Raw genomic sequence first — 24,937 nt, 5'->3', positions numbered from 1 at the left:
GCGTATTATCCAAGATGTATCACTTATGCTGGGAGAGCAGAACAAAGTTATGCCAAGATGGCATTGGAATTTAAACCACTGTGAGTCCAATTCAATAACTTTATTTACTTTTGGTTGTCATGAAATGCATTCCACCCCGTCTTTAACTGAAAAGACTCCCAGAGTGGCTTGCAAACATCAGTAGGATGGCAGTCTCTGCCCCATGCCTACAATCTAAAAGGCACTGATTTTTCTTGGCCTCTCTCTGTCTTGAGAGACATAGCATGCACCTCCAGGGGTGAAGTCAAGCCACTGCTCTTGCAGCACCAAAGTGACCTCGCTGGGGCGCAAGCCTGGGCAGTGTGCCTGGAGGTCTCACTCTCCATTGTCCACATGTTCAGAGCATATCAGAAGGGGCTCTTTTGTTGGCCTCCATCTATCTCAAGAGACAATTGAGTGTGCCTCCAGAGGTGAGGTCAAGCTGCTGGAGAATCAGAGCGCCTGCTGTGGCTGCAGAGACTGGTAGCTTGTAACTGCTGCCTCCCACATTGTTTTGGCTGTATTAGCAGCACTGAAGTGACCTCCCTGAGGCACAAGCCTGGGCAGTGTGTCTGGAGATCCTGGGCTGTCCAGACGACAAGACCACTCTCTTGGCCTCGCTGATGTGGTCCAAAGGAAAGCAGAGCAATATCTTTGGCACCAGCTGGGCTGCAAGAGTTGCTGGAAGGAGACGTAGAAGACGCCACCCAACCATCTTAGGGACTTCACTCCAGATTTGGGTTGGGTTTACCCCTTAGCTTTTTCTTCTCCTAAAGACATCGTACAAGGCAGAAGGTACAGATTGTTCCTCAGGGTTTACTCCCAAAGCCTTTCTCATGAATGAGTATAGCTGCAAGGCAGCAGAAGTTTAGGATCAGAGTTTTCCTTCTCCTAGATGGGCTGCCTTCTCAGGTTGAGCCCCATCTGCATGCAGAAACTGCCTTCTTGGACTGTTGGACCTACTATTGGTCTCATCCGCTCAATCCACATTAGCCTGCCTTCGCATGCAGGGGAAAGCCCTAACTCGCTGAGGGTGTGAGACCCCTTGGCTACCCTCACCTGGCTTAGCCAGCCAGTCAAAGCTGTTTCCCAGGCTGTGGCCACTGTCACGTGCTGACAGCTCTAGGAGCCTCTGCTGAGACTGAATGCAGGTGAGGACCAGAGGTGGAAGGAAAAGGGCATGGGGAGGGAGGAGGCAAAGGACGACCTCATGCAGCACTTCTTAAAGCTGCAGCTGTTGTAATGACCAGCTGGAATGGAAATGGTTCAGGTGGCTTGATATAACTGCTGCCATTAGGTGACTGTCAAAGAAAAGTCAACGGCTGTTGTTTTCTCTGCAGAGCTGATGGAATAGACTTGCTTGTTCCCTTCTCTCTTCTGCTCTGCAGCCTGATTGAATGGTTGTTCACTGATAGCCAAATAAAACCAACCAACAGAACAGAACCTAGGAATTCCCCATGAACAGCTGCAAAACTTGCTCTTATCCCCATTTTCAAACGAAAGAGGAGATCCATTGCATGGTAGCACAAAATGTAAGCAGTTGCTATTGGGGGGGGGGGGGCTGCAGAGCCAGAGCCACCCTTTCTCCCACAGAGCGAGCCAGTGACACCGCTCACCCACAAGCTGCTATTAGCCAGGGAGGAAAGCCTTTATTAGTGGCAATGGACAGATTTAGCCCCCATGTTCAGGGTGCCAATGTGAATAAAATATGGGGGGGGGCAGGTAAGCCCCACCCTGCATAATCAATCAAATGACATGGCACATGCACACCATTTTAATGACAATGCCCATCACCTGGGGGGCGGCTCCCTCAAAATTTTAATGGGGGGTGAATACCCCTTGGCCCCTGGAAGTTGGCTCCTATGCCCATGTAACTGGTATCCCCAGGTGTATCCTTTAATTTTTCCTACAAATGAAGAACTGTCATTCATTCCAGGGTGGGATGGAGGAGTAAAGCTCTCAGAGGAATTAAGACAGTCTTCTTTTTGTGGTGTGTCTGTGTGTGTCTGTGTAGAGGACTAAGAAAAGGAGGTGATATTTATCTACTTCTCCCCTCTCCTCTTCCCAAAATAATGGCACACCCTTGGCTTTTTCTGCAATGTAATTTGCTAGCTGGGTTTCCTGCTATGTATGCAGAGGGGATTTTGTGTTTGGCAACATGAATCTCAACATGACACCTTATCTCTCCCCCTCCCTCCCCTGAAAGGAATGTGTAACTAATTTGTGGCTTTGACTGAATCTTTAGTGGAAAAGTGTCATTGTGAATGGAAGACTGGTAACCTCTGTTTTTCTCACCACATCAGCTGAATGGACTGAAAAGCCAAAGAGGTGTTAGATGTGGGAGGGCAGATCCACACCCAGCACACAGTTAAAGTACATGGGGCATAACTTCCCCCTAAGAATCTTGGGAACTGTAGTTTTCCCCTCATTTCCCAGCACCCTTAGCTAACCACAGAGAATTAAGCATGAGTTTTGAAACATGGCACCATTAATTGGTCAGAGTTTATCTGACACCCCAGTATAAACCATAGGCCTGTCCAGTTGACTGGCTGTACTTCTCCCAGTTGGTACCAAGCCTTTTCTCGCAGCAAGGTGGGCCAGGAATTGGTAAAATTGGGCCACCTATGAACAAATAGTGAAGGAGATGGATAACCAATGGAAATTAAAACCTTATGCGGAAGTTAAAGGTTTCATGAATGATTGGTTGCATTATTGTCAAATTAACGAAATGTTTAAAAACGATAAAAAGAAAAATGGATTTGGATATACATAACTGAGATTTGAATTAGAACTGTTTTTTTTATTGGGTTTTATAAACAAGAATAATGTTGTACAAACAAGTATACCAAGTTTTCTCATGTCATTTGTATATCACAAAAACTAGCCTTTATGAGACAGAAAGCAACTCTCCACAAGCATAGACAATCTCTTTCTCACTCACCAGCATACCCAAGAAATGGAGCCCAGGGTGTCACTATACCAAAACCCTCAATTGTCCCATTTACATCAGGGCATCCTGTTTTTTCATGTGAGAGCACAGCACCCATTTTGGGCATCATTAACTTGCCCCAGAAAAAGGGGTTTGGGGGGTCTGTGATCCTCCCCATTTTTTGGTGCCAACATGACCCTGAAAAGGCACATCTTTCTGGGAGTTGCCCCGGCACTGGACATGTGTTCCAGTTTTTCACCTTGACATGTTGGAAGGTATGGTATACAGGGCCCAACCTAGCAGTTTGAAAGCACGCCTGTGCAACTAGATAAATAGGTACCGCTGCGGTGGGAAGGTAAACGGCATTTCCGTGCGCTCTGGTTTCCAACATGGTGTCCCAATGTGCCAGAAGCTGTTTGGTCCTGCTGGCCACATGAGCTGGAAAGCTGTCTTTGGACAAACGCTGTCTCCCTCGGCCTGAAAGTGAGATAAGCGCTGCAACCCCATAGTCACCTTTGACTGGACTTAACCATTCAGGGGTCCTTTTACCTTTTTTATCTAGACATAGATGGAAACTGCCTAATAAAGATTCTTCTGTTCTATGTTTTCCAGAGGGTGTCGTGATATATATCTGACCAATATGAGGTAATGAATGAACGAACAAACGAACGAACGAACGAAATGATGAGGCATCACAGCTTTTTTCATTAGTATTTCTTCTTCCCTGGGATGTTTTGTTTCAACTGTGCTAAGATTGTTGGCCACTGAATGGGCCATGTTGGTTTTCTAGCCTCAAAATGCTGTGATAGATAATTGCATTGTGAGGTTGTGGCTGCAAAAGGATTTTGGTGGTGGCTTTAAATAAATAATTGGAATCTTTCAAGGGGACTGAGTGCTGCCTAACAGATAAATCTTTCACTAGATAAAGTGTTACATTAATTGAAGCCTCCCATTTGGCCTAGAATGCCTGCGTTTTTAAAGAGTTTGCTTCCTGGTAGAGCTCAAGCAGTTTGATTTTTTTTTCTTTCTGACTCCAGTGTTGGAGTGATGTGTCACAGAGCTCACACCAAAAGTCCTGGGTTGTGGCTCCTTTCATTTTGATCATATTTTGCTCAGAGGTGAAACTCAGTGAATTCAGAATTGCAGCTGTTTCTCCCTGCAGTGGGATATACAAGAACTCCACACTTGTTGGCAAGGTGGCAATTATGTACGTAGGTAATTTGTTTTAGCCTTCAACAAGTCTTTTAGCAAGGATGTTGATAGACCCAACAGCTTGGCATAGCTCTAATTGTTTATGTTTAGTACAGCCTAAGTAGGAATAAAGCTTTTAAGCTGTGACCTTTTGAGATGACCTCCATAATTCAATTACTGTGTTTGGCCACTTGTGAACAATTTGGTAAAGTGTGGCTGTGGAGAAAATCGGCATAGTATGGATCACTGAGTAACTTGTAAACATGCATTACTACTCCTAGCAAACCCATGATTCTTGCCAAGTGGGTCATAGGGTGTTTATTTCTACAGTGGTACCTCTGGTTCCGAACTTAATTCATTCTGGAGGTCGGTTTTTAAGCTGAAACCTTTCTTATCCTAAGGCGCACTTTCGCTAATGGGGCCTCCTGCTGTACGTGCACCTCTGGCGCGCGATTTCCGTTCACATCCCGGGGCAAAATTTGAAACCAGGAGCAGCTACTTCAGGGTAATCCTATTGAAATTAATGGACATGAGTTTCTTAGATCCTTCGATTTTAATGGGTTACCTGTTAGCAGAACATTGTCAGATGTAACACTCAGATTTTTATGTACTTTGTAGGAAAATTAAGCATAAATAAAACGAATGTACTGTTGCACACCAGCCCCATCTCTGAGTGCTGTGAGATTCCGGGGGTTCCAGGTCCTTACTCAGGGGATGTGTTTCCTTTTGGAAATGAGGCACAGCTGAGACTGTGGTGTCTTTGAAATATGATTTATTAACACATATATACAACCTGAGCATGTGATGGAAGGGTTCGAAGCATTGCACTCTTTCTTAGCCCAGACAAAAATCTACTATCGTGTTCTGGCCCTTTCCCCAGCTTTCTTGTCTTTAGCAGCCTGCAACCCTGTCCCCCCCCCCCCCAGGTCACACCATGGCCAACCCTAAAACTCTCCTTCAAATTGTACCTTGGTCTTCTAAGTGAGTTGAGGGAGGAACCCGGATCCCCCTCTTTTCGGCTTTCCTAATGGCTCGTCACCTTTTGTTCTCCTATCACTCCAGGTGATTTCTCATCACAAAACTGGCCTGGCATATATTTTAACATTTGCTGAATCCAGGGTTCGGTGCCTGGCAACCAGAAACTCAGTTGAGTCTGAAATGAATTGGACAGGGGAGTCTGGCACCCACAAACTCAGATTATTTCACTTTCTTGCAGCCTAAAGAAAGCTGTTTGTCTAGATATTTTCTAAATAAATGGAATAAAACCACCTAACCCACTGACAGATATATTTGAAAAATGAATATTAAGGGGAACAATGCCCATTGTTAAGCCAGGTAGGTAAAGTAATGGTGTCATGTCCTCCATTGTGACACGTCCCCCTGCTGAGTGACTTGGCTGAGCACTTTGGGAAGAGCAACCATTTGAGGACAGCAAGTGAGGGAGAGCAGAGCAGAGCAAGTGAGAAACTCAAGATGTTCTGTGAGGGAATGAAGAGACTCTCTTCGTCTCAAGTGTAAGTAGGATTTCTAATTCTTTCTGCATTCTGCTTCTTTCACCATCCCTCAAGATTTAGAAACATGGGGAACTATGTCATGGTTAGATTAATTTTTAAAGATTGTCCTCAGGACCACCACAGATGCTTTGAGGGAAATGGCTTGGTTCTCCCTTGTTGGCATCATCACAAGAAGAGCATCTCCCAGTATTGGAAGGTCTTTTGACGAGATGCCCCCCTCCATTAGAGTTCTGACAGCAAATTCAGCTGCCAGGTGCCCCAAATTCAGTGCAGAGATAGAGAGTATGAAGGATGTAACTAGACTCCATTTTATGACCGTCTCCCTGTTCTTCCTTAGGTTTCAGAAGCTGCGCAGGCTTCTGGCCTCCTGTTGTCACACCCTCAAAATCCATCCCCTGGTCTACAAGAAGGAGAGAGAGGCAGAGGAAGTGATGGTTATGAAGGATGAGAAGGTAATACCAGTGAAATTAAGAGTCATCTATGTTCATCCCATCGACCAGGGGATGGTTGCCACCCACCGTGATTTGCAAGGTGAGAGATGACCTGTTTTCATGAGGAACTGTGAGGCCAGAGAGAATCTGGCTCTCGGGGGAGGAAGGATTCAAGAAGGGTTCAGGGACATCTGTTTTGAAGGAGAGAACAATTTCTGTTTACCTCTGTGCTTTTCATTATGGTGTAGTGCCCACTGCAGTCTCTCAAGTTTGCAGGTGTGCCTATCGGTTCAAAAGGGTTGGCAACCCAAGCTAGACTGCTGGACTAGGACTGGGGGACCAGGGTTCAAATCCCCCCATGGAATTTAATGAGCAATCTCGGGCACTTACTGCCTCTTGGCCTAACCTGCCTCACAGATCTGTTGTGAGGATGGGATGAGGAGGGGAGAATAGCATAAGCCACCTTAAGACCCTTACAGGAAAGATGGGTTATCAATGTGATAATGCATGAATAATAAATGAAAAAATAAGAATATTTTTTCTTTTCTATTCCAGGCAGTGACAGCAGTGAGGCCAGCAGCTCCAGCACAGCTACCCCACCCCAAGGCCCAGTTCCCTTTCCCCACAAAACCAAATATCTAAATAAATAGGTAATTATTTTACACTACTTCATGACTTTGACATTTTTGTTCAATTCTAATAAAGGTCCTATTACAAACATGCGATTCCTTGATCAGGCTTTTATCCTTGGAGGTGCTTTGTGTCAGGGAAGAGTTAGACGTTTCCAGTTTCTCCGAGGGAGAAAGCATTCCCCAAGGGGGGAGGGAGAGCAGTGAAGCTAAGAGAAGAGAACAGGAGGAACAAGAGGGAGGGACCGGCTGTTCCCAGGAAAGGCCAGGGTTCAGGAGGGGAGATACAGGCCAGCTCTAGCCAGGAGGGTAGGAAAAAGGGCGGGAAAGCGAAGGGAAGGGCGCCTTCGCCATTTTGAGGGTGGCTGGTCACGGAGAAGCAGAGCTCAGAAGGGATCTGAAAGAAGTGACTCTGAGGAATGATATTTAAGAACCGTTTATAAGATTGTTTTGTTAATACGCAATAAAAAGTTATAAAAGAACAAGAAGTGTTTGTGTGGTGATCTGAAGAGGACAACGACCAGGCCTGACAGAATACCTTCTGCTCTGCGCCTCTTCACTATAAGTAAGAAGGAGAAGCCAAAATGGAGGGAGCTGAGGCGCCAGTTGGGCAAGGAGAAACCCCAGCGCTCCAGCTAACATTACAGGTCTTATGGCAACAGAACTTGCAGTTGAAAAGTCAAGTTGACGTACTATCAGCAGCATTGGGAGAACATAGAACCATGCTGCAAGCGACGTGGGGAGATAGAGTGAGTAAAACATTTACTGTACGTCCACGTAGCTTCAAGGGGGAAAGCTCGGAATACATGGCTTTCAAGACAGAAATTTCTTACATAATAAAGGATAAAGAATTTCAATTGGAGCAAGAGAAGGTTGCTTATGTGATTAATTTCTTGGAAGGGAGGACTAAGGACTGTGTTATACCCCTAATATCTCGGAGGGATGCCGCCCTAGGAAATCTACAAATTTTTCTGCAGTATCTAGACGCGATTTTCTTAGACCCTGCGCATGAAACAACCACAGCTAGGCAGCTGTTGAGAATGAGACAAGGAAAAGACACTGTGGGAGTTTATTGGTCCAACTTTAGTTTGCTGGTGCAGAAATTAAAATGGGATCTGAATTCCCCAACAGTTGCAGCCCTTTTTAGGGAAGGACTGAATAATGAGATTTTAGACCAATTGGCCCAAATGCCAGAACCTAGTTCCTTGGACTCTCTGGTCCGAACGTGCCTGCAATTGAGCCTACGCGTGGAACGGAGGGCTAGTGAAAAGAAGGAACAATGGAGACCGCGATGGCGGGAAAACAATATCGAAAGTACAGAAAGCAGAATGGGCAACGTGCCAGGACGAGAGCGGCCAGAGCCCATGGAATTAGGGGCAGCCAGACCCCTCCCAGTTACTACCTCTTCCATGGTAAGAGGAAATGCAGGGAGAGGAAGAGACATGAGGCGTTGCTTCGTCTGCGGAAAACCAGGGCATCTAGCACGACAATGTCGCAATCGTAAAGGATGGGAGCCTCTATCTGGAGCAGACATGGGAGAAGACAGTTGCCCGAAGGAACTGCATCAGGGAAACGAATGTCCCTGGCTGGAAATGGGAGCTTGCAGCTGGGTGGAGGAACAATAGAAGGCTCTCACGCGGAACCACCTATCCCAGGACTAATGGTGAAGGTGCAACTACAACTACCCAATGGACACAGGGTCCAGGTAGAGGCGCTGTTAGACTCAGGAGCGTCAGCAGATTTCATAGACCAGAAATTGGTACAGGAACGCAAAATCGCTTTGTTACCTTTGAATTTCCCACTGCGAGTGAAAACAATCGACGGCAGACCGCTACTGTCAGGAGAAGTGATTTATGAGACTCCACCAATGAGAATGGCTATGGGTCATCACTCAGAGACCAGGGCATTTCATGTGACCAAACTAGCTGGGCACCCGATGGTGCTGGGCATGAGTTGGCTCAATCGTCATAATCCGGTGATTGCCTGGCATCAAAGGTCTTTGGTTTTTGTTTCAATCTATTGTATGACACATTGTTTGGGGCAAAATGGAAAAATCTCGGTGGAAGTAATGGGAACAGAGGTGGAAGGGAAGTTGATGGGGAATGAAAGTGAGATTCCGTCACAATATATTGCTTATCGGGATGTTTTTTGTGAAAAAGAAGCAGATAAACTTCCACCACATAGGCCCTATGATTGCAAGATAGATCTAGTCCCTGGGGCACAGTTGCCACCAAGCAAGATATATGCCATGTTGGAAGTAGAATCTGCAGCATTGAGGGAGTTCCTGCAAAAGAATTTGCAGAGAGGTTTTATTAGAGAGTCCACGGCCTCTGGGGGTGCTCCCGTCTTTTTTGTCAAAAAGAAAGGGGAGGAAGGGGCACCGAGATTAGTATGTGACTTCAGAATCCTTAACAGCCAAATGAAGCCTCGCGTGTGCCCACTGCCACGTATAGAGGACCTCTTAGAGAGAGTAAGGTCAGCCAAAGTCTTTACCAAGCTTGATCTACGAGGAGCATATAATCTGATAAGGGTCAGAGAAGGGGATGAGTGGAAAACCAGTTTTTTTATTAATATGGTGCATTTGAATTCTTGGTAATGTCTTTTGGCTTGCAAAATGGCTCAGGGGTATTTCAAACCTTCATCAATCACGTCTTAGCAGGTATACTGGATCAGTTCTGTGTCTCTTATTTAGATGACCTCTTAATATATAGTGAAAGTATGGAGGAACACGTAAAACATGTCACGCAGGTGTTAGAGAGATTGAGGACCAACAGGTTATATGTGAAGTTAGAGAAGTGTAAGAGTTCCACAGACAAAAGGTGGAGTTCCTGGGATATTGCATTTCCCACAAAGGGGTGCACATGGACACCAGTAAAGTTCAGGCAGTGGTGGAATGGGAGGCACCTAAAACTAAGAAAGATCTACAGAGGTTTTTAGGATTTGCTAATTTGTATTGTAAATTCATAGGTAATTACTCCCAAATCACAACGCCACTGACTGATTGTCCAAGAGGCAAGGTCAAACTGCAGGAGTATATAGTTTGCCTCCTTCCCTTCTGGTGTTGTTGTTCCTATATGGAAGGAAGTATGCAAGTGTGAAGACAAGAAAGAGTTTGGGGTGGTAGGGGAGAAATTGCATTCTGTTTGTTCATTTAAAAGTGAACCTATCCCATACACACATTTTGGAACAGTATAGTGATAGGCCACCCCAATGTATGTTGAGGGGTGCATATTTCAAGGGTCTTGGCACTTGGCCAGGGTTTGTGCTTCCTTGTTCCCTACAGCAAAGCAGCATTTGATTGCAAGACGTCTTCATGTTAGGTATCATGGAAGACGGAACAGGAAAAGGGTGCAGATAACTTTAAGGATGTTTTCTATGAGTTCTAGGTGCGGTTTTCCAGGCTAATTAGGCATAGGTGGTGATGTGTATAAAGAGAGAAAAAGTTGCAGTTTGCAACTGCCTGCAGAAAGAGAACACCCACATGCTTTGTGTTTGTTGTTTGTATAGTCGTAATAAAATTCTTGTATTTTACATCAGTCTCGGGGTTCTGTCATCTGCCACCAGGAAAAATTCGCCTCTGATACTTCATGCTACTGCCCTAGCCTGCCTTCGGCAAGCCCAGTAAGGGGGTTCTGACCTTCATTTTTTTTAAAAAATAATATTTTTTATTAGTTTTATGAAATACAGAAAAAAGAATAAAAAGCATATTATAGAAGTAGAAAAGGAAAGTTACAAATTTTTCTTACTCTTTTTTCCAAATCTGTTGGACTTCCCCACGTCCTCCCAACCCTGCGTTCTCTGTGATGCATAACGTCTGCAATTTGTTAACTTGTTTCAATACTTATTGTATCTTCCATTTTATCATGTTACCCAATTTCAAATATATTATGACCCAAATCATGTACGTTTTCATTTTAACACAATAAAGTTGTTTCATTATTCTATCTCTGACTTCTTGTACCTTAATTTCCATTTCTTTAATTTAACATTACTGAAGCTAGAATTTCCTAAAAGGTGCGTTTTTTAACATTCATACAACTTATAATATTTTTCCAAATAGTCTTTAAATTTTTTCCAGTCCTCCTCAATTGTTTCTTCTCCCAAGTCTCGGATTCTGCCAGTCATTTCGGCCAGTTCCATGTAGTCCATCAACTGTGTGTGCCATTCCTCCAGTGTGGGTAAATCTTGTGTCTTCCAATGTTTTGCAATCAGGATCCTTGCTGCTGTAGTAGCATACATAAAAAAGGTTCTGTCCTTCTTAAGCACTCTCTGGTCCACCATGCCCAGGAGGAAGGCCTCTGGTTTCTTAGGTAAGGTAAATCTACGTACCTTTTTTAGTTCATTATGAATCATTTCCCAAAAGGCCTTCACTTTCGGGCAGGTCCACCAGAGGTGAAAAAATGTCCCTTCCGCCTCTTTACATTTCCAGCATTTATTATCAGACAGGTGATATATCTTAGCAAGCTTGACTGGGGTCATGTACCACCGGTATATCATTTTCATAATGTTTTCCTTCAAGGCACTACATGCCATAAATTTCATTCCGGTGTTCCATAACTTTTCCCAGTCTTCAAACATAATGTTATGCCCCAAATCCTGCGCCCACTTTATCATGGCGGATTTGACTGTCTCATCCTGAGTATTCCATTTAAGCAGCAGGTTATACATTCTCGAAAGTAGTTTACTTTTTGGTTCTAACAATTCTGTCTCTAGTTTCGATTTTTCCACCTGGAATCCAACCTTCTTGTCTACTTTAAAGACCTCTTGAATTTGTGCATAATGCAACCAATCTCGCACCTTGTTTTTTAGTTTTTCCAAGCTCTGCAACCTCCAATTGTCTCCAATCTTTTCAATAATTTCCTCATATTTAGGCCAATTGGCTTCCATATTAGGTCTCTTACGTGCCTTGGCCTCCACCGGTGAGAGCCACCTCGGAGTCTTACTCTCCAATAAGTCTTTATATTTTGTCCAGACCATTAAAATTGCTCTCCTGACAATGTGGTTTTTAAACAGTTTGTGCGCTTTAACCTTGTCATACCACAAATATGCATGCCACCCAAAGGCATTGTCAAACCCTTCCAGATCTAGGACATCAGTGTTTTCCAGTAAGATCCAATCTTTCAACCAGCAGAAGGCTGCGGATTCATAATATAACCTCAAGTCTGGCAGGGCAAATCCCCCTCTTTCTTTCGCATCAGTTAATATCTTAAACTTTATTCGGGGCTTTTTGCCCTGCCAAACAAACTTAGAGATATCCTTCTGCCACCTTCCAAAGCATTCCACCTTGTCCACGATCTGTAGGGTCTGAAACAAAAATAACATTTTTGGCAATACATTCATCTTTATAGCTGCTATTCGGCCCAACAAGGAAAGTTTCAATCTTGACCATGTTTCCAAATCTCTTTTGATTTCTGACCAACATTTCTCGTAGTTGTCCTTAAACAGATTCAAATTTTTGGAGGTCAGATACACCCCTAGGTATTTTACTTTTTTAACCACATTTAATTCTGTTTCTTTCACAAACTCATCTGTTTCTATACTTGTCAAATTTTTTGCTATAACCTTAGTTTTTTGCTTGTTCAACTTAAATCCCGCCACCCGACCAAAGTCCGAAATTAATTCTAACACTCTTTTAGTACTAGAGACAGGCTCCTGCAATGTTAATACCAGGTCATCTGCAAATGCTTTCAATTTATATTGTTTCACTCCGACCTCAATTCCCTGTACCAACCGGTCCTTTCTAATCATGTTCAATAGCACCTCCAGAACTGAAATAAACAATAGGGGGGATAGGGGGCACCCCTGCCGTGTCCCTTTTTCAATTTTAAACTCCTCTGTCACCACATTGTTTACTATCAATTTCGCTTTTTTTCTGAATATATTGCTTCTATTCCATTTTCAAACCCCCGCCCCACTCCCACCCCTTCCAAATTTTTCTTCATAAACATCCAGGAAATATTGTCAAAGGCTTTCTCCGCATCAATAAAGATTAGCACCGCTCTAGTGTTTAGCTTTGTTTGTAAAAGCTCCAAAATATCAATAATGTTTCTTGTGTTGCCAAACAAATGCCTACCAGGGAGAAAGCCAGCCTGGTCCTTATGGATCACTTCATTGAGCACTTTTTTAAACCTACTTGCCAAAATGTCTGCAAAAATTTTGTAATCCACATTTAGGAGTGAGATGGGGCGGTAGTTCTGAAGCTGAGTCTTTTCAGTTTCTAGTTTGGGTATCAATGTGATGAAGGCTTCTTTCCACGTTTCCGGTGCCTTCCTCCCCTCCATAATCTGGTTACAAACCTCCAACAAAGGTTGTATCAAATAGTCCTTCAAAACCTTATAGTATTTGGAGGTAAGTCCGTCGGGGCCTGGAGATTTGCCTAATTGGAGGTTCTGAATGGCGCTTTCAATTTCTTGCTGTGTGATATTACTATTCAGGGTTGTTCTCATTTCCTCAGCGTGGCACAACCGTTTCCCCGGCACATGGGTCAAGGTGTACTGGAACCCGTTCAGGAATATAGACCAACGCAACATTCTGGGGGAGAGAATTTGTGGCGTTTGTTTGTTCGGGTTGAACAACCCCAACAGTGGTTTGTGGTCCGTTTCAATGGAGAAATGGTGACCATACACATAATCATGGAACTTTTTGATTCCTGCCACAATTGCAAGCACCTCTTTGTCAATTTGAGCATAGTTGCGCTCCGTGGGCGACAACGTACGGGAATAGAAAGAGATGGGCTTTTCCGACCCATCCGGTTCCCTATGACTCAGCACCGCCCCCAGGCCGTATTGAGAGGCATCACATGCCAGGACCAGCGGCTTCGACTCATCATAATGAGCAAGGACACTCCTGCTACTCAGCATTCCTCGCAAGGAGTCAAAAGCCTTCGGCTGCCCCTGCCCCCATTGCCACACATTCTTTTTCTGCAACAGTCTATGTAATGGTTCAGCTACCGAAGCTTTCTGGGGTAAGAACAAATGATAAAAGTTAATAAGTCCCAGGAATGACTGCAACTCCGTCTTGTTCTGTGGTCGTGGTGCCTCGATGATGGCCTTAACCTTAGCATCTGTGGGGTGGATGCCTGATGCATCAATTTTAAACCCCAAGAAATCCACAGTTGGCACCCCAAAACTGCATTTTTCCTTTTTTAGTTGCAACCCCACCTCCTTGAACATGAGCAACACTGCACGGACACGCGCAACCAGTTCCTGTGGGTCTTTTCCAGCAATCAAAACGTCATCAAAAAATGGCAAGACCCCCGGCAGACCTCTTAACAGGCGTTTCATGAGCCCTTGAAAAATCCCTGGGGCCACACAAACTCCAAATTGTAATCTGTTAACTCTGAACGCCCCTTTATGTGTGACAATAGTCTGTGCTTCCGCTGATTGTGGGGTTACTGGCAGCTGTTGGTAAGCTTGTGCCAGGTCAATTTTGGCGAACACCTTGCCCCCAGCCAGTTTAGCCAACAGATGTGATACAACTGGAATGGGGTATGAGTTTCCCCTGAGTGCCTTATTGATAGTACATTTGTAATCAGCACAGATCCTGACTTCCCCATTTGCTTTAAGGGGCGTGACGATTGGAGTCTCCCACTTAGCGGAGTCCACGGGTGAGAGAACTCCCTGCTTGACCAATTTATCCAGCTCTGCTTCGATCTTGGGTTGCAGTGCAAATGGCACTCGCCTTGGTTTGAGTCGGATTGGGGCCACCCCAGGGTCCAATTCGAAGTCAACTGGGGGCCCTTTATAACAACCCAGTTTTCCATTAAAGAGACCAGCAAATTCTTTGCATAATGCCTCGCTCATCTCAGGGCAGGTTTGGATTGAATTAAGCCCTGATATACTCAGTCCCAGGGCGGGAAACCAGTCAGTGCCCAGGAGACTGGGGCGACTGCCCTTCGCAATCACCAGTTTGAGTACCGCCTGTTGGTCCCGGAACTGTACTCTCACGGCACACATTCCCATGACATGGATGCGGCCCACTGAGTATGACTGCAAAGTTGCCGGGAAGGGCTCCAGAGGGGGCAACTTACCGTTGGGGAAGAATGTCCTCGCGGTCTGGTCCAACATGATAGTGAATCCAGATCCGGAGTCCACCTCCATGTCGCACAGCTGACCCTCAATCTTCACCTTGACGTGTGCCTTGCCTTGCGCTGGAAACTGCACGACCCTCCCGTTGATCTCCGTTACGTAGTGGCAGTCCTTTAGAACATGGTTTGCTGTGGGCGGTCTGCGATGCTCCAGTCTAGGTGCTCCTGACTCTCCCAACGCCGCCGATCTACAGACCCTGGTGATGTGTCTTTCCGCACGTCCGGCACATAGCATCCCGGAAACGACAACTCTTCCGCTCATGGTTTCCGCCACAACCAGGGCACCTGCCTCGGTGATCTTTGTGCACTGTGCAGGCCTGATGCACTGACTCGACCCCACGGACTGGGCTCTGGCTCGGAGTAGCCTCTAGCTCGTCCATGGCATGCGCAACTTCTATCTGTGGCTTAGGGACCCTGTGACTGGCATCTTTCATAATTCTCCGTGGCGGTGGCCTCCTTCAAGGCTGAAGCAAGGGTAACCTCTTCTTTAGCCACAATGCGTCTTCTGGCTTTCTTGCTGCTCAGACCACCGATAAACCGATCCAGGAGAGTCTCTTCCAGATCTTGGAAGTCGCAGTGCTGAGCGAGCTTCCGCAGTTCAGCTAGAAATGCAGATACAGACTCCCCAGCATGCTGCTGCCTCTTATGAAACTCCATCCGCCGGGCCATCTTGGTCTCAGTAGGCGCCAAATGGCTTGTTAGGCAGGCAAGAATATCTTTGAGAGATGTCTCACTTAGCTTCGCTGGAGCAAGCAATGCCTTGGCCAGCTTGAAGATCTCAGGCACACAGTAGCTCAGGAATGTGGCCCTTCTTTTGCTGGCATCGGTGATCCCTTGAGCCACTGCGAAGAACTCGAAGTGTTCGACGTAGTCTTCCCACGTGTGGGACTCTGATGGCTGGAAGGGCTCCAATACCCTTGGACTCTCCATTGTCCTGTGGGCAGGGTCGTCTTCTCAGCTGGCCAGTGAGTCTTGTTCTTAGCTACAATCCGGACTCTGAGGCAGGGCTGCGTTTAACCGCTCCTCAGCATTCCGGATCCCACCTTCGTCACCAATTGTTATGACGTGGGGTTTGTGATTTCAGCTCTCTTGACATAATATGCTGGAGACAGTTCTCTAGTAACACTTCTTTATTAAAGCAACAAGACTGAAGACTGAGGAGGGGAGAGCTACATTTATAGGGACAGGGAACTAGCTAGAAATGATACATTTTGGAGGGAACAATATCAGGCAATCACAGTCCTGCCTTTTGGAGGAAACCAATAAGACAGAGGATCCAAATACAGCAGCTTAAATGAACCAATAGTAGCTGTACCCTCTGGAACCAAAAGGCAGTTACTTTACCCTAATGCAAATACAGACAATAATAATACAGATATAAAATCCTTTGACTAAATACACAACAAAAATAACATACAAAAATGAATTGTATTAGAGAAAATTGCTAAAATATGTACATTAGACAAAATCGCACCAGCCCATCTGATTGGATGGTATTTCCAAAACAACAACAATAAAATAGTTAATATAAGAAATCATCATTAAGAATTTGGATTTGAAAGCACTCCCGTTAATATTGTCAAATTATTCTTTGGGAGCGAAATTGGCATTGTTCAAGGTTGCTGCTGCTCACATGGGAAGTTGCATAGTAAGCAAACGAGGAAGCTATTGCAGAGCTGGGTACCAAGAATGACCACAGACAACTCGCCATTTATAAGGGGTTTATGTTCTGAGGGGCCATGCATTTAAGTGAAATGACTTATATTTGAAACTACATTGGAAACCCTTGCAAAATCGTAAAGTTTTGTGATGTGACTTTTTAGCTCACTTCCGAGTTTGGCATGATGTGCACGTGTGGTTACACACATATTGGATGCACCTAAAATGGTCGCTGCCTGTATTGAAAAATTCTCTATCATCTCTAGTCTTTAATGCCACATGCAGAAGTTTACACCGTGTAAATTGATCTGGATTAATTAAACCCACTAGTTCCATAATCAAAATTGCTTCCCACACCACCCCCTTATTGATTAATGTATTATTTAAATATAGTAATGGACAGATAATAACTTACAAATAAGGATCAATACAATGTCACTCATTGACCAGAAACCTTTCTCATAATCACATGTCAGATTGTCTTTTGTGAATGAAATAAAACTGTTTCAAATAGTTTTTAATAACCAAAAATGTAGCGCTTGGGGTATATTTAAACAAGGTTTAGATCGACCCTCCAGGCGTTGCCAGATTACAACTCCCACCATCCCTTTGGCTGTGCTGGCTGGGCTTGATGGGAAATGGAGTCCAACAACTTTCAGGTTTCCCATGTCTGCTTCATAGAATCATAGAGTTGGAAGAGACCACAAGGGCCATTGAGAGTCCAACCCCCTGCCAAGCAGGAAACACCATCAGAGCACTCCTGACATATGGTTGTCAAGCCTCTGCTTAAAGACCTCCAAAGAAGGAGACTCCACCACACTCCTTGGCAGCAAATTCCACTGTCAAACAGCTCTTACTGTCAGGAAGTTCTTCCTAATGTTTAGGTGGAATCTTCTTTCTTGTAGTTTGGATCCATTGCTCCGTGTCCGCTTCTCTGGAGCAGCAGAAAACAACCTTTCTCCCTCCTCTATGTGACATCCTTTTATATATTTGAACATGGCTATCATATCACCCCTTAACCTCCTCTTCTCCAGGCTAAACATGCCCAGCTCCCTTAGCCGTTCCTCATAAGGCATCGTTTCCAGGCCTTTGACCATTTTGGTTGCCCTCCTCTGGACACGTTCCAGTTTGTCAGTGTCCTTCTTGAACTGTGGTGCCCAGAACTGGACACAGTACTCCAGGTGAGGTATGACCAGAGCAGAATACAGTGGCACTATTACTTCCCTTGATCTAGATGCTATACTCCTATTGATGCAGCCCAGAATTGCATTGGCTTTTTTAGCTGCCGCGTCACACTGTTGGCTCATGTCAAGTTTGTGGTCAACCAAGACTCCTAGATCCTTTTCACATGTACTGTTCTCAAGCCAGGTGTCACCCATCTTGTATTTGTGCCTCTCTTTCTTTTTCTTTTTCTTTTTTTTGCCCAAGTGCAATACTTTACATTTCTCCCTGTTAAAATTCATCTTGTTTGTTTTGGCCCAGTTCTCTAATCTGTCAAGTTCATTTTGAAGTGTGATCCTGTCCTCTAGGGTGTTAGCCACCCCTCCCAGTTTGGTGTCATCTGCAAATTTGATCACGATGCCCTTGAGTCCATCATCCAATTCATTGATAAAGATGTTGAATAAGACCGGGCCCAAGACAGAACCCTGTGGCACCCCACTAGTCACTCTTCTCCAGGATGAAGAGGAACCATTGATGAGCACCATTTGGGTTCGGTCAGTCAGCCAGTTACAAATCCACTGAGTGGTAGCATAGTCAAGACCGCATTTTACCAGCTTCTTTACAAGAATATCATGGGGCACCTTGTCAAATGCCTTGCTGAAATCAAGGTAGGCTACATCCACTGTGTTCCCTTCATCTACCAGGCTTGTAATTCTGTCAAAAAATGAGATCAGGTTAGTCTGACATGACTTATTTTTCAGAAATCCATGCTGACTATTGGTGATCACAGCATTCCTTTCTAGGTGCTCACAGACTGTTTGCTTAATGATCTGCTCCAGAATCTTCCCTGGTATTGATGTCAGACTGACTGGGGGGTAATTATTTGGGTCCTCTCTTTTCCCCTTTTTGAAAATAGGGACAACATTTGCCCTCCTCCAGTCTGCCGGGACTTCGCCTGTTCTCCAGGAATTCTCAAAGATTTGCCCTCCTCCAGTCTGCCGGGACTTCGCCTGTTCTCCAGGAATTCTCAAAGATGACTGCCAGTGGTTCTGAGATCACATCTGCCAGTTCATCTGGCCCTGGAGACTTGAATACATCTAAACTAGCCAAGTATTCTTGTACTATCTCCTTAGAACAGCTTGGTAGGTTTCTGGATGAAACATCGGCTCTCGATCCATTCCAGTCTGGCTTCCGCGCTGGTCATGGGACCGAGACGGCTCTGGTCGCCCTAACAGATGATCTCCGCAGGCAGCTGGATCGAGGCGGGTCGGGGCTGCTGATTCTTCTAGACCTGTCAGCAGCCTTCGACATGGTCGATCACGAACTCCTGGACCACCGCCTTGCCGACGTGGGGATCCAGGGCACAGTCCTTCAATGGCTGCGCTCGTTTCTCTCTGGTTGGGGCAGAGGGTGGCGCTTGGGGGGGAATTGTCATCGCGCCACTCCTCGGTGTGTGGAGTCCCTCAGGGTGCGATTCTCTCCCCGATGCTTTTTAACATCTTTATGCGCCCCCTCGCTCAGCTTGTCCAGAGTTTTGGGCTGGGTTGCCATCAGTATGCCGATGACACCCAACTCTATCTGTTGATGGATGGCCATCCTGACTCGGCCCCAGACACACTGACCAGATGTCTGGAAGCTGTGGCTGGATGGTTACGTGGGAGCCGGTTGAAGTTAAATCCTTTGAAGACAGAGGTCCTCTGGCTGGGACGGAGCGATATGGGATTGAGGGGGCAACTCCCATCTCTTGCGGGGGTGCAATTAGTGCCAGCATCGTCCATTAAGAGTTTGGGTGTAATCTTCAATACCTCCCTCTATGGAGGCGCAGATTACAGCTATAACAAAGGCGGCATTTTTTCATCTCCGCCAAGCTAAGCAGTTGGCTCCTTATCTCTCTTGCCCTGACCTAGCCACTGTGATCCACGCGACGGTCACCTCCAGACTGGATTATTGTAACTCGCTCTACGTGGGGCTGCCCTTGAGACTGACCCAGAAACTCCAGCGGGTGCAGAATGCCGCGGCGAGACTCCTTATGGGGTCTTCGCTGCGAGATCATATTCATCCGGTACTATACCAGCTGCACTGGCTCCCGGTGGAGTACAGGATCGGGTTTAAGGTGCTGGTTTTAACCTTTAAAGCCCTATACGGCCTAGGACCCTCGTACCTACGGGACTGCCTCTCCTGGTATGTCCCACAGAGAAATTTACGGTCTGCAAATAAAAACATCCTAAAGATCTCAGGCCACAGAGAGGTTAGGCTGGCCTCAACTAGAGCCAGGGCTTTCTCAGCCGCGGCTCCATTCTGGTGGAATGCTCTGTCACAAGAGACTAGGGCCCTGCGGGATCTGACATCTTTCCGCAGGGCCTGCAAGACAGAGCTGTTCCACCAGGCCTTTGGTCAGGGCGCAGCCTGACCCCCTCCTCTGGCAATCTGCACAGAATTTTGCTTGATTAATTTGATTTTAATTTGATTTTAATTAATTTTATAATGAATGTTTTTAGAATGTTAGACTATTTTGATTGTTGTTAGCCATCCTGAGCCCAGCTTCGGCTGGGGAGGGTGGGATATAAATAAATTTTATTATTATTATTATTATTATTATTATTATTATTATTAGTTATTCTGGGCTGTTTTTCCTCTGCTGAATCATTTGCTCCAAATTCTTCAGGTCGGCATTGTTTTCTTTATCGGAGAAGACTGAGGCAAAGAAGGCATTGAGGAGTTCAGCCCTTTCTGTGTCCCCTGTTTGTATTTCACCATCTTCTCCTCTGAGTGACCCCACTGTTTCTTTGTTCTTCCTTTTGCTACGAACATACCCATAAAAGCCTTTTTTGTTGCTTTTAACCTCTCTAGCAAGCCTGAGTTCATTCTGTGCTTTAGCTTTTCTGACTTTGTGTCTACACGTGCTGGCTATTTGTTTGAATTCCTCTTTGGTGGTTCCCCCCTTTTCCATTTTTTGTACACATCCTTTTTTAATCTTAACTCAGTTAAAAGTTCTTTAGATAGCCACCCTGGCTTCTTTAGGCACCTTCCATGTTTCCGTCTCATTGGTATTGCCTGAAATTGTGCTTTTACTATCTCCCTCTTAACAAACTCCCAGCCATCATGAACTCCCTTTCCTTTTAGTATTACTGTCCATGGGATCTCACACAGCACTTCCCTAAGTTTTATGAAGTCGGCTTTCTTAAAGTCAAGAAATTGAGTCCTAGTATGCTTGGCTGCTCCTTTCCGCTGTATAGTAAACTTCAGAAGAGCATGATCACTCGCGTCTAATGATCCTTCCACGTCTACCCCACTAACCAGGTCATCAACATTGGTTAGGACCAGATCTAAAATGGCTGTTCCTCTTGTTGCTTCTCCCACTTTCTGGACAATGAAGTTGTCTGCAAGGCCAGTGAGGAATCTGTTTGACCTTATGCTCTTGGCTGAGTTTGACATCCAACAAATATCCGGGTAATTGAAGTCCCCCATTACTACTATCTCCCTTCCTTTTGCATGCTTGGCCATCTGTTCCAGGAAGGCATCATCTATGTCCTCCGTTTGGCTTGGGGATCTATAGTAAACTCCCACAATGAGGTCCCTGTTATTCTTCTCTCCCTTAATTTTGACCCATATGCTCTCACTTTGGCTTTGAGGTTCTAAATCCTGGATCTCTTCACAGTTTTACACATCCCTGACATATAACGCCACTCCTCCTCCTTTCTTGTCTGGTCTGTTTCTCTGAAATAGATTGTATCCCTCCATTATTACATTCCAATCATGGGACTTATCCCACCAGGTTTCAGTGATGCTTATTATGTCATATTTAGTTTGCTGTACCAAGAGCTCAAGCTCATCTTGTTTATTTCCCATGCTTTGCGCGTTAGTGTACAGACATTGAAGTCCATTAATCATTCCCCCGTGTCTCTTATTTAAGGATTTTTTCCTCCCACCACTAGGTCTGCGTGCTGTTTGCATAAATTCATAAATTCTTAATTTCAGATTAGTAGTTGCCCAGACCTTTCGTCACTGTCATTTAACATGGTTTCCCAACATTTTGCAAAAACTAGTGTTGCCTCATTCATTGGATTAAAAGTGACTTCACGGTGATATTTTGGTATACCATCTTTGATATAGTATTCCTCCTTTATCCATAAAATCCACCAAGGATGAGAAAGCCACTGTCAATTACAGCAACAGAATGGTTAAGGCATACAAAGGAGTAACGTATCAATAACAGATCTTGAGTATATATCTTAACAGGCAAGTGTGCTCCTAAACAAGATTGAGGTTACCATGAATATGAGCCGCAAAGGAGGCCTGAGTGCACAAATGCTCAAACAGCGTCCAGGGCAGGGGAGTACACGAAAGCTTGCCTCCAGGGTACTGGTGTGTGCCACCCCATCTGCTCAGTCCCCGACCCTTCTCCAAGTTGAGAGGGGAAGATCTCATGAGAGCTTTTACTCACATTTGCTTACACATGAGTAGAACCCTGATAAAGCAGGTTCCCCAATTGCATGGCGGGTTCTACAGATGTTGCTGTACTACAACTCCCAGCTGCCCCAGCCAGCAGGGCCAATTGTCAGGGATGTTGCAGTCCAGCAACATCTAGAGGGCCATAGGTTCCTCATCCTGAACTAAAGTAACTGAGAAATAACTAAGTATGTCTCTAAGCTGAACTGAGGTCTTCATCATTCATCATTCTGATTTTAATGTTCATCATTTATTGTTGAGCTTTTGACCTCTCCCACAGAGCTAAGGGATGAGGGATCATAGCATTGCTTCCAAAACAGGGGATGGGAAAATGCTGGATTCCAGCTACCATCATAGCTTACCATTCCATGCTGGCTGGGGCTGATGGAAGTTGGACTCCAACAATATTTAGAGGGCAATCACTTCCCTACACCTGTTCCAAAAGGTCCCAGGTTCAGTCTTCTAGGCATGTCTATTTAAAAGATCACAGATGATATTTTTTAAAATGATATTTATTCAAAGTTTCATGAATACATAAGTATGAAAAAAGAAAAAACAGAAAAATACAACAAAAAGAATAAAATAAAAAGAAAAAAACAAGAAAAAGAAGAGAAATACAAATCTCAAATTGCATCTTTTCATTTGCTTGTTTCTTGGACCTCCTCACACCTCCCTTTTTGTATTCTAATTTAATTCATTATTCCAGCAAATTCTTCCCATATTTCTCAATTTTAGTTTTAAATAATTTATCTTAACAGTCTATCTTATTTATTAATTCAGCATATCCTTTCCATCTTTTACTATATTCTGTTATTCAATTTACCTTAATTTCTTTAGCCTTATCTTACTTTAAAGACCTTAAAATTTCGAGATTTAAACCATGTTCATACATAACTCCTTAAATCTTTTCTACCAAAGCCAATTAGTTCCTTTCCAGCATATTCCCTGATATTTCATTAGTGTTACACTAATTCCAAAAATAAAAAGAAATTTTTCTTGTTATAAACTCCCCCCCCCCTAATTTTTATCCAACGTCCCTTCTTCCTGGTCTCGGGTTATGTCAGTCCTTTCTGACCATTACATCCAGTCCATCAATCTGGTGATCTTATGTCCGAGGCCCTTAAGTCTCTTCTATGCCCCTTCTGCAGATTTTCTTGTTCTTGTTTGTGCTTACACACTTCTTTGTCTTTTGTTGGTTTCTTTCGTAGTTTCTTCCCTTTCTCCTTGGGGAGTGGGTCTCCGGAGAATTCCAACCGGTGATAATTTCTATTTTCCTTTGTCAGGCTAGCCCATTCCCCACAGTCCCACTCCCCATCATCATCTTTGTAATCCAAAAAATAGTTATCCGAAAGATAGTTGTCAACCTGTTTCATAGTCCCACTTCCAGACACACTCCAAGTTCAATCTTCCAATGCAGTGGCCTTTGCTCCTGCAGGACTTTGGATCTCTCCATTTGTGTTGTTTGAGGTGTAATCGCAGCCTCTTCCGTCTTCATCTGCCCTTGGACTTGCCCTGTCGAACCAGATTCCTGAATTAGTCGCTGTATAACTTCTTTATCCTTGTTTCCTGTTAATTCATATTCACTGGCTACAGCAGTCATCAAGTCCAACTTTTCATTCATCAAGTTCATTTTCTCATGCAACTGCTCCAGCAAAGCATTTGTCTTGCTAAGGGCAGACACCAAAACTTCCTTCCAACACATTTCTGTTCAAGGTCAAATGGCTGGTCCCACGATCTCAATCTCACAGCTGTAAGGTCTCCAAGTAAACTGCAACAACAAACTGACAGGCTCCCTCTAGCGGACACAATTTCTATTTGTATCCATCTTTAAAATGTATCCAACAAAGAAGATTACTTTCGGTTTTCAAATACTTTGTTTCTTTAAAATATAGAAATGCAGAAAGCAGCGTTGAAGTTAATTTGTTTCTCTTTTTTTTTTTTTTTTTTTGACTATCTGTCAAAGTGCTCCACTTTCAATCAATGGACGTCTCAAACAATTTCTCTCCTGACACCCCGTCCCCAGGTTTGGGACGATGGAAACTTAAATTCCTTTACTCTCCTCCTGCAGGATTAAGCAGTCGAATTCCCCCCCCCCCCGCTTTTCTCCTGCTTCCAAGGGGGTTTTATTGATTGTAGATGCAGGAAATTTCCAACTTTAAGACAATTTTCCAGGCTATTAGTTTGCAAGGTCTTTGCTTCAGTCTATTTACAAAAAGTGGAAGGCAGACTTCCTGTTTAAACCTTCCCGCTTCATTGCCTAATTCACAAATTTCACAAATTTCTTAATCCAATTTTCCGTTTTTACTCACGGGTACTTGATTTAGAGTCCAATTGTCATCAGGAAAAAGTCAGCGCTCTCCAGCGATGGCTGTGCGGCTTCCCTCCATGAAAGTAGCAATCGGTTCGCAGCTCCGCGCTGCTCACCCCACTTCACTCCGGAGCCCCAAAAAGGGGTTTCCTCGCGAGTAGGGGAGGCGCTGTTGGTGCTCTGCCGAACCCCACGTTCCCAGGCTTCTCCGCCTGGGATTTCTAGCGGGTCCCCGCCTTCGCCGCGACGGGAAGACCCAATTTCCACGGAGCCCGTTCCTCCAGTCAGAGGAATTCCGCCATTCACCGATGGCGCTAACCTTGAAGTCCAAAAAGATCACAGATGATAGAGGGGCAAGAGAGATTTCTTGCCTGAGCCTTTGGTGCATTGCTGCAAGCCAGAGCAGTGTTGGGTTAGAGTCCCACAAGTCTTTTTACATTTTGCATTTGGTGTTTGCATGCAGGGCTCAGAAAATATCAGGAGACTTTGACAGCCATCTAAATCCAATAATTAGAGCTCTAAACTGGCTGGATGCAACTTGTCATTCCTCTTTCATGAGTGC

At 44.8% G+C, this 24,937-nt stretch overlaps 2 protein-coding genes across 2 annotated transcripts in view; one reads left to right on the top strand and one right to left on the bottom strand.

Annotated features, from left to right (window-relative positions):
• Positions 1–24,704, bottom strand: part of LOC310846864 (uncharacterized protein C1orf21) — a 199,777-nt gene extending 175,073 nt beyond the window's left edge. The window contains exon 1 of the mRNA XM_083744052.1: positions 24,691–24,704. The gene's annotated coding sequence lies outside the window, so the exon portion shown is untranslated. The remainder of the gene's footprint in view (positions 1–24,690) is intronic.
• On the top strand, positions 4,783–6,750 carry LOC310846872 (uncharacterized protein). The gene is made up of 3 exons (XM_083744061.1): positions 4,783–5,652; positions 5,990–6,183; positions 6,639–6,750. Exons 1-3 carry the CDS (start codon positions 5,612–5,614, stop codon positions 6,731–6,733), a joined length of 330 nt encoding a protein of 109 aa, XP_083600187.1. The 5' UTR covers positions 4,783–5,611; the 3' UTR covers positions 6,734–6,750.
• Positions 24,705–24,937: the final 233 nt, after the last annotated feature.

This window comes from Podarcis gaigeae, assembly GCF_964106915.1.
Source record: "Podarcis gaigeae genome assembly, chromosome: 6".
Classification (NCBI taxonomy): Eukaryota; Metazoa; Chordata; class Lepidosauria; order Squamata; family Lacertidae; genus Podarcis; species Podarcis gaigeae.
This window is presented reverse-complemented; position numbering and strand designations above follow the sequence as displayed.

Bases quoted from the DNA above. Each gene is read 5' to 3' on its own strand.
- LOC310846872 (XM_083744061.1), top strand. From the start codon at position 5,612: ATGTTCTGTGAGGGAATGAAGAGACTCTCTTCGTCTCAAGT. The intron at 5,653-5,989 runs GTAAGTAGGATT...GTTCTTCCTTAG, and splicing joins AGACTCTCTTCGTCTCAAGT to GTTTCAGAAGCTGCGCAGGC. The intron at 6,184-6,638 runs GTGAGAGATGAC...TTTCTATTCCAG, and splicing joins CACCCACCGTGATTTGCAAG to GCAGTGACAGCAGTGAGGCC.